The sequence below is a fragment of the Ammodytes marinus genome (assembly GCF_949987685.1).
Source record: "Ammodytes marinus genome assembly, chromosome: 17".
NCBI lineage: Eukaryota > Metazoa > Chordata > Actinopteri > Uranoscopiformes > Ammodytidae > Ammodytes > Ammodytes marinus.
Genome location: NC_137221.1, coordinates 12844280 through 12860795, shown reverse-complemented (window position 1 = coordinate 12860795; position 16516 = coordinate 12844280). Strand labels below are relative to the sequence as shown.

The window sequence follows — 16516 nt, the reverse complement described above, 5'->3', positions numbered from 1 at the left end:
GAACCCGTTGGGTGAATATAACATTCTAATATGTATGTCACATTTGTAATTCATGTCATGTGAGCTTGCACTGTATTTACAATTTAGTTACATATTCAAGTTAAAAGTACACACTGTCACACTACAAAGTCTGTTGTCTAGTTACAAACATTAAATAAAGCGTCCTTACACTTTCAGAGGAAAGATAAAAAAAACTCCATAAAAGTGTGCTACTAACTACATGGTACTATCAATCTCAGACCATTTGGCAAGCAAATATGAAAGGTTGCTCTCCTGGGAAATTACCCTCTCCCCCACATCGTAATTGTCAGACACAGCTTAAAAATGATTCCTATAATGTAAGCACCCTTCACTTCTGCTGCCTGGTCTTAAAAAAATATTTTGTTATCCATTTCTCTCTGTGATTGCATTTATCGCATATAGTGCTGTGTTTTTTTTTCTAATCTAATGAATCTTTTTGTCAGACTAAAAGAGTGCTTTGAGGTCCCATCCAAATGGCTGATAAATCCTATACATTTGCCACCCACTTCCTTGCAGAATGGTCAGGGCTATGAACTGGTTGACATTTTATACTTGTCAGCTCAAGGCATTACTATTAGTAAAGGGTAAGGAGTGCTGGAGGGGATAAAGAGACTTGGCTGTATTCTGCCATCACTCACGTTACAATGATGTTAAGAAAAGAAGTGCTTATCTCACATTGTTCTGCAGATACCCACAGTTGACGTGGAAAGTATAGTGGAGCTGGTGTAAGCATTGCTCATTGAAAAACTTTGAAATGTTATTCTTTATTTATTCAGTGCCCATCCATCCATATCAAATGTGAATACAACCCTATTGGGCACGCATTTAGAAATCTCTGCATGCTTCACAAATGGGAATAATCCAGTGGCCAAGAGTCGGGTTATATTTGAGTTGAAAACTGTTGAATGTCAAAAACATGCAACTTTTTGTGGAAACTGACAGGCTTCAATACAATATGCTTTCATTCCAAAAGTAGCAAACCACAAATGTAGGGATAATGTTTTCTTAATGTTTAGGAACAATAATCTTAAGGAAACTACGGTATTAATTCTTGAACAGTGACTTAACAGAGTAGTTGAGAAGCATAATGCACTTGGTGCTGGTATTGACTAGTGCAGTTATTCCTGAAATCCATATAATCCTTCTAACTATTTCATTTGGGGAATCTGTTGCGTAATGGTAAGCATCTGAAAAGAGTTAGGCATTTTTGTCAATCCAAATGAAAGATATTGTAATTTAAGTTTGATAGGCTACATCCTACAGAAATTCGGTTTAGATGAGGCGTGCTATGCTCTGGTTCTTATTACATAAGTATTTTGAACTAATCATGCCAGTTGTCTGCCCGAACATTCTATAAAAATTCCATGACTGACTGAATTGCCATGGAGACCGTTTGATACAGCCAACCCACACAGTCATGTCTAGACAGTAACAATTTATTTTGTTAAACTGAGTTTTATGTGATTTTTTTTTCAATCAGATATTTTTAAAGCTTATTGAGACACCCAACTTTGATATCATACATATCTTTATTTTTACTATTTTATACCGGGTTTCAAGAGGCTTTAACTATCATACCTATGTTTAAATTGTGATTTTTTTATTCTTTATTTTATCAGGGACAACGGACATTTATCGACATCAATATTACCACCACTGTAAATATGCCAGGGATAGCTGTAAAAGCTCATTTGCACAATTGAAAGGTACATTAAAAAGGGGTCATATAAACACAATATAACATATCAGAGTCTGACAATAACTCAATATGATAAATAACATACAGTTAAGAAAAAAAATTAAGAAAAAAGCATTATACTTATATTCTTGCTAACATTACTGAATTTATACTGCAGTATAAAAATACACAACATCTTAGAAAACGGCATCATTAATCCATTTAGGAGCATTGCTCATGTGTACAAATGTATTTAGATTTTAAATAAAATTTAAATTTAGTTTTTAAAGTGTGATAATATAGTTTCTGATAGCTATAGGGAGTGTATTCCAGATTTTTGATCTGAGAGCAATTATCCGTTTAATAATTTGTCCATCCTTAAGTCCACCCCCTGCACTTTTCAACCCTTCCCGCAGCTCCTACTGTGGTGCGTGCAGTCATAATCAACCGTAGCTAATCAAAGAGCTTAGGATATTTCTGTTTAAGGTTCCTGCAGTGTGAGTTGTCCAGCTGTTTCCAAATGCTTTTGATTGTGACTACTAGTGTGTGTATCTTATTTTTCATACACACACTGACCCCTCCCCCCCCAGGCATTGATGAGCTATGTCTTAATGATTTAGGTCATGGGTGGACATTTAGTGAACTCAGTGTGTCTGTGTGTTTCTCATCAGAATGACCCACTACCCTTGTTTTGATTCCTTTAGTCATATGTTTTTTATCGTAAATATGTATTTTTCAAGCCGATTTTCAAGTTGTTGCTGCACTTGTTGTGATGTTTAGAGAATTGATACAACAAACAGTCAACAGTCTTTCGTGTTCCCGTCAATTGACGTGCATTGGAAAGGAGGGGGCATCTCATAGTAAGAAAGAGAGGAGAGGAGAATTAGTGAAGGACAATGAGATAAGGCGAATGGAGGTAAGTGTGCCTGTGATGCTCTCCATAGTCACATGCAAATGAGGAGGATTATTATGCCCCCCCCCCCCCCCCCCCACTCCCTCAGGCAGTGGGGGGCAGGCAGACAGAGTGTATTTGTACACAATAAAAGAAAAGAAGGGATTCCTAACCTGTGATTGCATGTCATTTGCCTTGACATTTTTACTCTGATTCCACTTCATTAGGCGCTCATCTCGTCCTCCATTTATAAAAATAGCTTTGCTCCTCCAGCCACTGAGTCATATAAACAAAGAAGGTGCACACAGTATGACACACTCCTAACTGGGCTAAGAGGCAATGCTTCTTGTTCAAAAGGTCACACCATACACAAACTCATAATAATCTGTGCTCCTTATTTCCTATCCCCCTATACGCACCCCCCCTCTCTCTCTCTTTCTGCATCCTCCTCCCTCCCTCCCTCCCTCAGTGCTGCTCCTCTCTCTCGCTCTCTTTCTCTCTCTCTCTCCCTCTCCACTGTCATCCTCAGCAGTCTCCCCAGCACCGGAGCGAGACACTGGTGCATCGCTCATCCATACATGCAAGTGTGCGTTTGTGTGTGTGCGTGTGCCCTGGCCGTTGGGGTTTTTTTTTATCTTGAGAGCGCGCCACCACCTTCGACCATCGGATGTGTAAGAGTGCGATCTGCACGAGAATGTGTTTCTGTGAGCGACGTTCCTTGGAGCATATTTTGTATGGAGGAGCATGTGCGTATATAGAGTGAGAGGCAGCAGCGTGAGGATGCGTGGTGGGCAGGTGTTGATGTGATCGCTGGAGTTCGTTTCGGTGTACTATCGTGGTGCTGCCCCTGCCACCCCCTCGACCCCCTTCCATTTGGTTATCTTAACAAGGGCAAAAAAAGCGTCCTCCTGGGATGTCCACCTCGCCTGGTGACACGGAGGGGAGCCAGAGGAACTCTTGTAAGTGACTTCTTTATTTGTTCTTTGGTAACTGGGAGTGGTGATATGTGTGTGTGTGTGTGTGTGTGTGTATATGTATGTATGTGTGTGTGTGTGTGTGTGTGTGTGTGTGCGTGCGTGCGTGCGTGTGAATGTGCGTGTGTGTGTGTGTGTGTGTGTTTCAGTATGGCAAATTTACTGTAGGCTATGTATGGCATAGGTTTGGTTGAAATCAACCTTGTCCATTCAAATATGGGGTCTTTATTTAAACCTAGCCAAGGCAGTAGGATAGGGTGTAGATCAATATAATATAAAAAAATAAATACACATTATTGTTATTCTAATACATATTGCGAGTGAAACAAATAGTGTACTTTTTATTGGCAGAGAGTGAGTAGGAGTATAGATGCCAAGAGTTGGATTGTGTAACACAGTGTAGTATTTGAAGGGAAGATGATATGTACAGTAGTAACAGTAAGGGGGTTGGGATACTGTGTGTGAATACTTTTACATGTTTACATGATGGAAAGAGTGATCGGGGAGGTGTGTAATGTGGGCTGTGTGCGGGAACATGCATGAGTGTGTTTACATATTCCCTATAGTGCCTCCAGCTGTCTATATATTGGAAAGCTTTCTGTGCATCGTTTGATAACCGCGCCAGCTGTATCTTTTGAGGAAAGCGGATGACACCATGACTTGCTGATTGTGGTTGTTTGTGTGTGTGTGTGTGTGTGTGTGTGTGTGTGTGTGTGTGTGTGTGTGTGTGTGTGTGTGTGTGTGTGTGTGTGTGTGTGTGTGTGTGTGTGTGTGTGTGTGTGTGTGTGTGTGTGTGTGTACTAGGCCTGTATGTGATGTATCTGTATAGTTGTAACTTTGCATAGGACTGCAGGGATCTTATAAAGAATTATCGCTTTTAATGTTATAGTGCGAAGTGTATCAGTTATTCAGTGGGTGAAAGTGTGTGTGGGACCAATGTTTGACTTCATTTTGGCCTCAAGCAACACACGTTTGCTTGATAACGTACACACATGCATACACACACACACACACACACACACACTCCACACAACCAAGCATTGCTGTACTGTAAGTGGGTGATTGATAAAATGATGTGACTCATTTTGACTCATCTAATAGCTTAGTGGGAGCATACACACAGAAAATCTTCTTACACACACACACACACACACACACACACACACGCACACACACACACACACACGCATTCACACGTGCACATTGACTGCCTTGACTGAGGCACAGATCACATCTGGGAAAATGGTTCTCCTTTTATTGCTTTCATTATTATTGCACCATCCCCCTCGCCTCTCTTTCAGTCCCCATCTACCCCTTGTTATTTTCAGGAGGTTATTTACTGCCCAGCCTGGCATATAACTCGCCTGGAAACCTTTTGTGTGTCTGGGGTGATGTGTTAATGATCACACAATGACACACCCACCCACAGTAGATACCTGTGTAAATGAACGTGGGCTCTTTTTTTTTTGTCGAACAATTTACATCTTTGGGTGATCAATTATTATTGGCTGAGTAATAATAATAAAAAAAGCTTATTGTTGTATAAGTCCCATTTCACTCTCACATGATAAGCTGTGGTCGTTTGCACTTGACCAGTTTGTTCCTTGTCAAGACACATCCGTCACATTACCTTCCTATGAAGCAGTTCCACCGAATGGAAATATGAAGTGGCCGCAGGCTATACGATGACTGATTTACTCAACGTAATGTTGCGTAACCAAACGCAGTATCTGAGGAAAACACGTCAATGGTTGAACTGCTTAACAACAGCTTTTAAAGAACAGAAAGACAGAGATTAGAGCAGTGTAAGACTGAAAGGAAAAAAGAATCAAGCGGAGGAATTTACTTTTTTAATCATATTTCCATTTCATGAATTGGGAATAGTCCTTTGGTGTAAATATATCAAAGGCATATATCCAAACTTGCCATGTTAGCTGGAATAATTGATGATATAAACACATAATAAAATCAAGTAAAAACCTTGCTGTGCTTAATTTGCTGATTACATATCATAAAATATGATATTATCATTGCATAATTCTACTCTAATTGATGCAAAAACAACAAAATAGATCACAGTTATGCACTACTCATGGACTTGTGTTTAGAGCCCTTTTAAGTAATATTTTTTAGATAAGAAAATCAGTTACATTTGAAAAAAAAGGCTGCCTCTATTCTGGCAGCTGTGCTATTATCTCAGTATAATGCTGGTGCAGAGCCCTCTCTCTCTCCCCCTGTTAGTTTGTGTCCTCTGTTTAAGGAGCAACAGAAGGCACCTGCCACTGAGATGGATGTGCTGTGTCATCACTTCGCTTGCCAAATGATGGCTTCCCTCACCTCTCTCCTCTATGTTCTTCCCCCTCTTCTTTCTTTCCCCTCTCCTCCTCCTCCTCCTCATCCTCCCACTCTTCTTTCATCCTTCCCTTCTCTGCTCTCCTCCTGTCCGGTTTATCCGTGGATTCACTCACATGAAACTTTAATTGCATGTAAATCAAAGCGCTGCCTATGTGATTAGTCTTTTGTGCTGCTTTAATGAGTGGGCTCTGGACTATTGAAATATGGTACGGAATAGCTGACTCCTCGAACTGTCCCTGATGGCTAAAGCCGCGGGCTCAGACTCAACTTTTAATGCTCCTACAGTAGAAGAAATCTTTCTTTTTTTCTTTGAAGAAAAAAATAAAAGGGTTTTTCTCGAAGTGTTTTCAGGGATAAAGCCAGTGAATATATTTGCTGCGTAAGACATTTTAAATGTGCTTACTCTTAAGGCTTTCTGATCTTGTTGTTGTACTCACTGAATATTCTGCCCTTTTTCAAGAAACTGAACATTTTTTAATTTCTCATTTCAACAATATCAACATATATACAGTACATGCGTAGGAGAACTGTCTTTGGCTAATATTTCAAAAACAATTAGCGTTCGGACTACTCATACTGATAGGCTACTGGCAATTGATGGAGTGAAGCAGGGGTTTGTAGGATGTGACATTTAGCAGGCAGCAGCACAGAGGGTGTTGAGTTTCCATTTCATGTTCAACCAAATATTTGCTTGTGCCGTAAAGTTTTAATACTTAACTGTTAGTTACACGGTTCCGCCGTGAAAATATTTGATTCCTGTGTTGACTTTTGTTCCTGTGTCTCCTGTGACTAACAGACTGAATGTATGTGTGTGGTGGACATTTGTGTCTCAGTGTGTGTGTGTGTGTGTGTGTGTGTGTGTGTGTGTGCGTGTGTGCGTGCGTGCATGTGTGCGTGCATGTGTGTGTGTGTGTATGCATGCAGACAACTCTCTGCAAACCTCGATTACCCCTTCTCTCACCAAATGCGGTTAGTTTGCTAATTAGCGTAGCGTGTGCAAACGTTAGCCACATGGTATGCATACACAGACGCTGCTGCGTACACAAGAAGACGTGTCTTAATTTGTCTGTTCATTTTCAAAGAGGTCACAAAAGGTTAAGACTGGTGGATGATGGTATTAATTGTCTTTAAAGGAGGATTTTATTCAAGACATGAAAGTGTCTGTGCTGTCAACGGATGAGGCCAAGGACGGAGCACGGCTTGATTTTCATGCGACACAATAATACAATTTTAACCTTGACTGACTCAAATTTTATTTAATTTTTTCGTTGCGAGTGACATGCCAAAGTAGTTATATCTAGGGGTTTGAGATTTAAGTTTCATGTAGAACCCACTGTTGCATAACTGATGCATGTGCGGTTACAATGTTTATCCATTCAGTGACACAAATGACCAGTGCGGGGAGGGTAATAGTCCATCTCTCCATCCAGCCGTGTTTCTTTCTTTCTTTTCCATTACCCCATTCAGCCTTCAGGATTGCAGGAATATCAGTTATGGAACTACATTGACAGTGTTTGAGGAAGAGATACTATGTCTTACTTTACTTCTTCTACCTTGGTTTATTGTTTTTTTTATACCACCTTCCCTCCCACCTCTCTCTCTCTCTCTCCCTGTAGCTTGTCCCTGCCTCTCTTCCTTCCACCCTTAGGCCTTTCACACCAAAATGAACCAAGAGTCAGTTCCAGGCTGGTGTTGGGGTCAGTTCAAAACTGGTTACAGCCTTATCCCAGTTATGAACCGGTTGGTTTCACATCGACCGGAGACAGCCATGGAGCCGGCAAGAGAGCAACGTCATGACGTCACTGTAAACGTGTGTGTACGTCACCCGACGCCGCTGCTCTTGTGGCTAACGCTAAAGCTACCGCTAGCTTTAAGCACAACAACAGCGGCGAATACGTCTTATTTTTACACTTGTTGGCTCTCGCTTTGCTTTCATAAGCAAACAGGACCCATACAGCGTATTCTCGCCGGTCAATTTGATCGCTACGTTCGGTAATTATGTTATGTTTACGTCTCGTAGTAGCGGTGTTTTTAAATATGGCGGGCATGAGGTTTGAGTTGCTCTGGTTGGTCAGGATAATCCCTCCCCCAACCGTTCGCGCAAGCAGTTCTTATCAAACCCTGCTCAATCCTGGGGTATGAGTTCCCCCGGTTTTTACGGCCCGGAGCAGGCTCTCTGGCGGTGTGAAACCAAAACACTGGCTCTAACTCCGAACAAGCCCAGAACTAGCTCCGATTTTGCGGCGGTGTGAAAGGCCTACCTGTGCTGCCAGCAGGCTCCACCTGGCTTAACAGGTGTTGTTGGCAAGACTTGCAGCTTGTTTGTCTCGTATTGTTTACTCGACTGATTCCCCCGGCATTCTTTACACTAAGAGCACCCGTGTTGAATTAGATCAAGAGGAACAGTCTCAGAGCGAAGATGCTTTTGGGGGAATGAGCGAATTACAAAGAGAGCCACCGACGGAGAAAGGGCGGAGAGGAGACAAATGGAAGAAGAGGAGCAATAGAAAGCTGAATCACACATGCACACACACACACACGTCACCACTCCCAGTTAAAAGAAGAGTGAGAGGTAAAAGAAGGAATGAAAATGAGGGGATGGGATATGGAAATGAATAGGGAAAGAGGATGAAAGAGTTAAATAAAGCCAGCAGGAGGAGAAAAAGAAGAGTGTGGGATGGATGGAGGGGTGGGGAGGTGAGGGTTGGGCAAAAGATAACAGGTGAAGGATGAAGGAGAGAGCGTGAGGAGACGGAGAATGAGAGTGAGTGTGAGTGGAGAATAATTGTAAGAGACTATTGGTAAAAAAAAAATGAGCCTAACCGAAGAAAAGGCACGTCACAGCCGATGAAAAGGAATAATAAAAGGACATAGGAGAGTATATGTGAGGGCCTCCACACTGTCTGGGAGTCTGCTAATTGGTGCTGGCGGTGGTGGTGGTGGAAGGGAGTTTGAGATCACAGTCTGTAGCCTTGGAGAATCTCTAGCCTCTTCTACTATCAGTGAGGACAGGACGTCTCACTCTCTACTGAAAAAAATAATGACAGTGGAAAAACTGTCAGCATGTCACGTACAATAATAAGTGGTGCAATTATTTCAGCTTTAACATATTGTATGTTTGAGGTTTTGGCTCCATGCGTCTCAAAGAGGTTTAAGTGCAAAGCAATACATTTGATATATATAGGGATTTTTAAAAGGGTTTTATTTGCTTATTTTATATGCCTTTTTTACTCTGCTGCAGTGCTGCACTATCCCTTTTGCTGCTGTTACAGAGTATCTTTCCGTGCTGTGGGACGAATAGATAAATAAAATATAGTATCGTATTTTATTTTCAGTATCCACAACAGTTTTGCATTTGCAGTGGCATGCTTAGCCATTCTTGAAATTGATGTTTTGTTGGCTAATAAGAAGCCTGCATTGTCTCAAATCAAGGATCCATAGTTTGATTCAACATAATATACATTATTATTCTTCAAGGATCATGAGTGGTAAATCTACCACGGGCCGTATTTTTATTTTATTTTATTTTAGTATGGTTGTATGAGAACACAAGTCTTGGTGTATAACAGTAACTAAGGGGGCAGTGCTTTTTTTCTCTGATTATCATTTTAATGACAGGAATCATGGTTATGTGAATCCTGACTATGACCTTTTTCCAGATTATGGATTCATCTGAATGTCTTATTGAGATGTAGTATGTTGATCCTGGTCAACATGCACATGTCAATCCATCAATTATTACAACACTAATGGTGAAGTCGTACCTTTTTTTGTTTTGTTTTTTGTTTCAGCATACAAATAAGCTCCCACAGGACATTGGGTTTGTTTGTTATTATATTGAAAATAATGATAAGGATGATGGTCTATCATTTTACACACAGATTTTTTTTGTTTTAAGGGTGTTTCTAATTTCAAATGTGCCTGGGGGGGCTGATGTAAAAACTCTCTTAAATCATATTGCACACAAAGACAGACAAAAAAATACACACACAAATAAACACACACACACACACAGACAGATGAACAAAGAACACCATTCTCGTACAGACATCCAATTATGCAATCACTAAATCTGTTTTTCGACTCCAAAAAGAAGCAGGTATAATCAGTGTTTACGTCTCAAAATCCTGGTCACGGATGGTTTTAACAAATCACATTTTCCATCCCTGTGTGATGTACCTCAGCGGGTGGGCTGTATCGCTCGTTTTCTCCAATCCTCCTCCTTCTATTCCTCCTGGGAAATGGAGAAAGAGAGGATTGTAAATTGCAAAAAAAAAGAATAATAAAAAAAAAGAAGTGAGAAGCTTGTGTGGTCAGACAGACAGCCCGAGAGTAGCTCTAAATTAGCTCCACGGTTCAAAAGACAGTATTTACAGACTCAGACTGAAAGGGTGTTCGTTACAAAGTTGAAACCATGGTCCCCTGGGAGTTGAATGTTTTTGCACGCGTAGACACTTCTTTGCATCAGTGTTTCTGTCGCCTTCGTAGTTATGCAAGTGTTTATACTGTATGTTGCGTCTGTATTTCTACATGCTGAGGTCATCAGTGCTTGTGTGTTTTAGCTGCCCATGCTCCTATAGTCTGTACTCTGCCTTTTTCCTCCAACCCCCTCGCCTGCTGCGTTATGTAATGCTAACTAACTCAGGTCAGATAAAGACCTTATCATTTGGACTGGAGGTCATAGAACAATCTTTCCCCCTCTTTTTTTCTCTCTCCCTGACTCCCCCGTTCTCCCTCTGCCTCTGTGGCTTTCTCTACCTCACTCACTGTCTTGCAGAAAAGAAAGTGTTGTGCTGTATGTTACGTTTTAGATGCAGGATATCTGTTCTCTGTTCTTTCCCACATTTCTGTGTATTCGCAGTGTGTGAACAAACAGAAGAAGACAGAAAGACAGGTTGATGTGGGGGCTGCTGTGTGCCAGGTGAAGGTGTGTGTGGCTCAACTAAAACGTTTGCTACTATTAAAACAAGAAAGAGCAGATGGATTGACAACAGGCCTACACAGCATCATAACTGGGCCACTAATCTAGCACTTCATCCCAAGGTGTGATGCTACTGCTAAAGCAACCTCGCCCTAAGAAAACACCTCTGGCTACCTGACATGACATTGTTCAATATTTACGATATTGTTAGGTTGCAACCTCTGAGTATCTTTTGTCTGAGCATCTTTAAAATATTGTGCGGTGAAAGCTTTTCTTTTTTATCTTTTTTAAGTGAGATTGGCTACATCACCATGGGGTATACATATTCAACCAGCAACTCTGAACCACATTAACACGATACAGCAGTTCTACTGTAATGCCCCAGGCCATATGAGTACTAAGTATGCATAAGGGCATGCGAGGAAAAAGGAGGAATAGTGCAATAATATGGGGAAGATAGATCATATCAAAGAAGGGAGTACAGTATGGAGTAACACAGGCCTCAGTGTGTGTTTGTGTTTGTGCCTAACATTTTGTCCCCCGGCCAAGATAAAGCTTTTCACACTTCATACCGCTTACAGGAGGGCACACTTTGAAAGCAGATACATTTTGCGGGGGGGAGGGGGGAGGTGACAGATGGGAGAAAAGCAACAAAAGATAAATGAAGAGAATATATGAGAAATAAGTGACGGAGAAAAGAAGTGGAGCTTGGCAAAAACAAATAGATGTTGCTGATGGCTTTTGATACATCTCCGTCAGGCTCTAACAAAAAACACTGCTGAAAGATTGTAGTCAAGTTTGCATAGGTTGTGCATCTGAATGTGTCTCTGCTTTACAAGTAGAGCAATACCGTAGCATTTTGCCATGGCAACCTTAGTCTGGAGAGCATCAAAACTCCACTACTTGACATGTTCATCCCACACATCCTCATGTTGCCTGCTGTGATAGGGCAATGCTTGATTTGTTTCACATGTTGCAGGCAATTTGAGTTTTCTTTTTAAAAAGGTAAATTTAGGTTAGGCTTTGTCTGCAGCCATATGGATAATGTTGTCTGATCAGTTGAGTTGATACATAAAGTCTCTTATGTTCCTTGAGCCACCTGGAGAAGAGCAATTTGAAAAAGATTAGTTTAATCCTATTATCAAGTGTTATTGTGACACTGGAATTTTGCTGTGCTTTTGACACCTGGCCGGGTTTTTTGTTTAAAAAAATCAATCTGGCATGTATTTGAGGTTAAACCCTTTTCCAGACTTTTGGTATTGGATTTTGATTAATATGTTCCTGCTGTAGCCTCATCATATTATTAATAACTGATGTGCTCTCCAAAATGCACCATTCACTATTCTTTGCCCTGTCTTATAATATAAATGAGACATATTCACCCACAGAGTTGGTGTGTTCGCCTGTTTTGCGCACATTTTGGTAAACTGTAATATTTAAAAACGTGTTAGGCCTGACACTAATCTGCATGTCAATGATCACACCATGTTAAACAGCAACGTTAATGTTGTAGCTTGACAAATGAAATGTTACCTTCAACAGATGAGTAGTAAATGAAGGCTGCACAAGAATAGCTGTCTGCTTAAACTTGAGATTTCTAATAAAGTGGCTTTATGCTGCTGGTTTACGTACAGAAACTCACACAGAATGACCTCAGGCTCTCTCCCTCTCCTCTTTACTCGGTCACCACATTATGATAGTAGGCCATCTCTTTGTAGATGTGGTGGAATCGCATTTTTCGATTCACAAAATCCTTCCATTATCGTACTTGGCTGCCTCTTAACATTAATCGACCCCCATGTAGCTGGAAGCTTCTCCATTGTTGCTGAGCTCTGAATTGAGGTTGCTAAATAAAGGCAAGAGTCAGGGATGGCACGGGTCCAAAAAAGTTGACACAATTGACATAAAGAGTTACATTGTACATTAAGATGACATCCCTGAGATATAAAGTGGGCTATTAAAAGTGATCTATAAAGTGATAATAAAGCGGTCTATCTAAAGAATAGTATTATGTGTAATGATTTTAAAACAGAAAGGAGAAAGGAATAGTATATAAGGCAGGCTTTAAGTATAAGCAAACTCAGGATGAAATGATAGAATTGTTAGTAAAGAGTGTGTAGGAAATTAACTCCCTCTTTATGTCCTTCAGGGAATCTCTTGCACCTGATTACACAGATTGTTTATTAACAGTTCCCTTAAATACGGATGTTATTTTGTGCATGCTAAGCCAAAATGACTACAAATTAGCCTTGATTCAGCAGTGACATGGGTTCAACATGCTTGTAAACCTCAGTTCAATGTAGTTAAGTTAAGTAGTTTGTTAACATGTTGTCTTTTCCGCTATAGTAAAGCTATGAAAATGCTTTTAAAATGCATAAATAATAAAAGCCAACAAACAAATGAAAGCCCCACTGAACAGATTGCAGTGTTGATTACTGCCACGTCCTCAAAAGCCCTGTTTAATTAATTCAAGGTGATCCTAGAAAAAATGAATATACTGCCAGCAGACCTATCTGAATTATCTTTCAATGATAAAATAGCCAGGCTTGCATGAGCTGTCTGTCCGAGCACAAACTTGACATTTTTACTCAGTTTCAGCAAAGACAACTTGCATCTTAACTCATTTATCATTTATCCGCTTCCTTAAATGGCAAATCCTGCATAGAGAACTGTTACACTCCGTCTGGCTCTCACTCTAACACGAGGGCTGATGAAAGATTGATCAAAGCGTACATGTGTGTGGGGCCAATAGAAACACATGTTCTGCTCTGAGATGATGGGATACCAAGGAGACTCAAAACACTCCGGTAATATTTCATAGATGAACCCCAAAGTTCTTTTAAAACGAAAAATTCTTCCAGTCACGTTATATTAGATTCATGCCAAAGACAGGAAACAGTTAACTTTGCCAAGGTTGTTCGAATATGAACTGGCTGCACTTTCAAGGAGTTTAAAAAAAAATCTATATTTTTATCCACTTGTCATCCTACAATGTGCACACGCTTCGCTGGACTTATGCTCTGTCTTTGTTATGATTGTGTAACCCCACAGTCCTCCACTGTCTCTTGTACTTGATTGTTATAAAACTTGGGTCACATGCAACTTCTTTTACTTTCCTAGGGTGTACTAACAATATGAGGTGCTAGGGCCCTAACCTTGATCCTTACTAACCTATTGTAAAGTGAGCACCACAGAGCATATTTATTATTTATCACCTATACACTGTATATAGGCCTACTGCATACAGATAGATCTGGTCTTACTGATAAAGTGAGGCAGCTCAGTGTTGGAACTTCCTGTTGAGCTCATAGCATCAGATGCACTTCATATCATGTCACTGTCTCCTGTATCTTAAATTTAAAAAAAGGGGGATTCCTGCATTATGCATCAATGTCTGCATGAATGTTCTAGACATCTTAAAATATTTTTTAAAAAATGTTACCCCCCTGAAAATAAATATTACGTATGTAGTGTATAATGTATGCACGTCTCCAATAAATGTGCAGAAAATTGTACGTGAATATATCTCAAAGCATGCAGTTTATTTGCGAAAACCATCGTGTTCACTTAGAAAATAAGCGCCATGTTTTTATCGCTGACCGTTTGAACCCCACTGCAGCGGCATTCTTCTACTATGAATAGCTTTTTGCCTCTCCACAATATCATCCCAGCTGCTTGGGTAAGATTGTATGAAACACCTGAGGGCGTAGCCTTCTAGAGACTTTCTTCCTCTTTGTTGCGTGGATCAGATTGGGCCAAGCTTCCTCATTCAGAGGCTAGCACACAGCCATTACCAAGTTACCCAGCATTAAACAAGACATCAGCCCTTATCAGTCTTAGAGTAAAGCTCCCTTCAAAGCAAAGCAATTAACCTGGAAATGCCTCTCATCTTCACGTTTTTCTTCTCCTTCTCCTCCTCCCCCTTTCACCTCCTCGTTTAGCCTCCTATTAAACGCTGCGCCGAGGTTTTTGGTGATGTAAGCCTTTTTAATTGTCTCTCGGGTAGCAGGGTAATTATTTAATGTTTCCAGCAAGACGCAGCTGTTCTATACGTGCGTATGGGCGAAAGCTTTTGTAAAGATAATAAATTGTTTCCGGGGCCCCGCCATATAGTTTCGATTCTTCGCTGTCAGGTGCTAAGAGCCCAATCAGCTGAACGCAGCCCCAAGGATTCATTTTCTCCCATATTTATCTCTTCTGAGCACAGGGAGGAGTATGGAGATATTTCATTTTACATTATTCATTAAGACACATTTAATCCCAGTTTGAAAAGGATGGGTTTTTCGCCACATTTGAACAGCAAAATGAAGCAGGACTGGAACTGGAAAAATTTCGATTAGCCCAAGAATTCAATTTCCACATATGAGTTAACATCATTTGTTACTATCACCCATGCCTCAAACATCATAGCTGCACTGGATTCTCGTGTAAGAAAGTGTATGGTAAGTGCTAAGTAGCCATTATGAGAATCACCAGATGCAGGTGGCTAAAACATTAGAACTAGAACATTTTGTTGGCAAAGCAGTGAGATGTTTTTGAGCAGATTGTGTGAGTTGGGCCGCCCGTCAAACAGGTTTTATGAAGAGCTGGGACACCTCAGGAGAACATGGAGACTTCCCCTTTCCTCCTCCCTCACTCTTTGATGGATTGACAATCTACTGTCATGCACTGTCAAGATGAAACAACCCACTCTTCTATCTGTCTCTCTGTCTGTCTATGCCCGTCCCCAGCTATCAAGATACCGGCTCACTGCTGCCATAGAACCATATCTGACATGAACAGAATATTTGATCATTTGCATGTGACTTAGGATCACACAGCTACTTTATAGGTGACACATTTCATCATTGGTTCTGTTCTTGTGGTCACATTCGGTCTTGAACAATGTACATATGAATACAAAGCATATTTAAAGCTGGGGTGGAGGATTTGGGGAGAAAATGGCAGTTGGGATAGACATTCGAAATACCTCAACCGCTCCACTTGTTCTCTTTGGTCCCTCCCCTATGGTCCCTCCCTGACACGCTCTACACCAACAAAGTCGTGCCAAATGAATGGACTGTCCCAACAGCCAATAAGAACAGAGAATCGGAGCCTCGCTCTGATTGGTCAAAGTGTACAGCTCATGTTAATTTTGACCAATCAGAAATCACATACCCCAGCTTTAACTGTAGTCTTTTCATGTGACTTTCATGCAGACTAAATGTATATTCTAATAATGGTTTGTGGATGGAAGTTGGTTGACCTTAGAAGAGTTTTGATGAACATATGCAATGATATTTAACTTTTAAGAACTTTTTATTTTTTTACCTGAACTTACTGTTTGGTGTTAATGTACCAGGTAATGCAAGTCTAGATATGTTCTATATAACATTTATCTCCAGTGTTGCTGACCTTTCGGACCACCTGGCCCTGGCCCTATGAATATACGCATTCGACAAAGGCCAAGTGCCTCAGAGCAATGGAAATGTTTTGAGGTAAATGTCAGCCGACAGTGGGAAGCAAAAAAAAAAATTCTTATTGTCTCTGTAAAATACATTTTCCCACTCTGTCGACTCTGCTGCGGGCGGATTGCTACCCACAATATTTAGATTTTGAACGCATTCAGAACAAAACAAACTGGCAGACATGGCCACTCATCCCCAGGGCTGAAAAGCACAAGTGTAGCTATGCCC

The 16516-nt window shown here is 40.7% G+C and overlaps 1 protein-coding gene across 1 annotated transcript in view; it reads left to right on the top strand.

Moving 5' to 3' along the window:
• The first annotated feature begins 3444 nt into the window (after nucleotides 1-3444).
• Nucleotides 3445-16516, top strand: part of dtnbp1b (dystrobrevin binding protein 1b) — a 28052-nt gene continuing 14980 nt past the window's right edge. Inside the window, exon 1 of the mRNA XM_080045948.1 lies at nucleotides 3445-3550. Coding sequence (XP_079902074.1) covers nucleotides 3505-3550 — 46 coding nt within the window. The 5' untranslated portion in view covers nucleotides 3445-3504. The remainder of the gene's footprint in view (nucleotides 3551-16516) is intronic.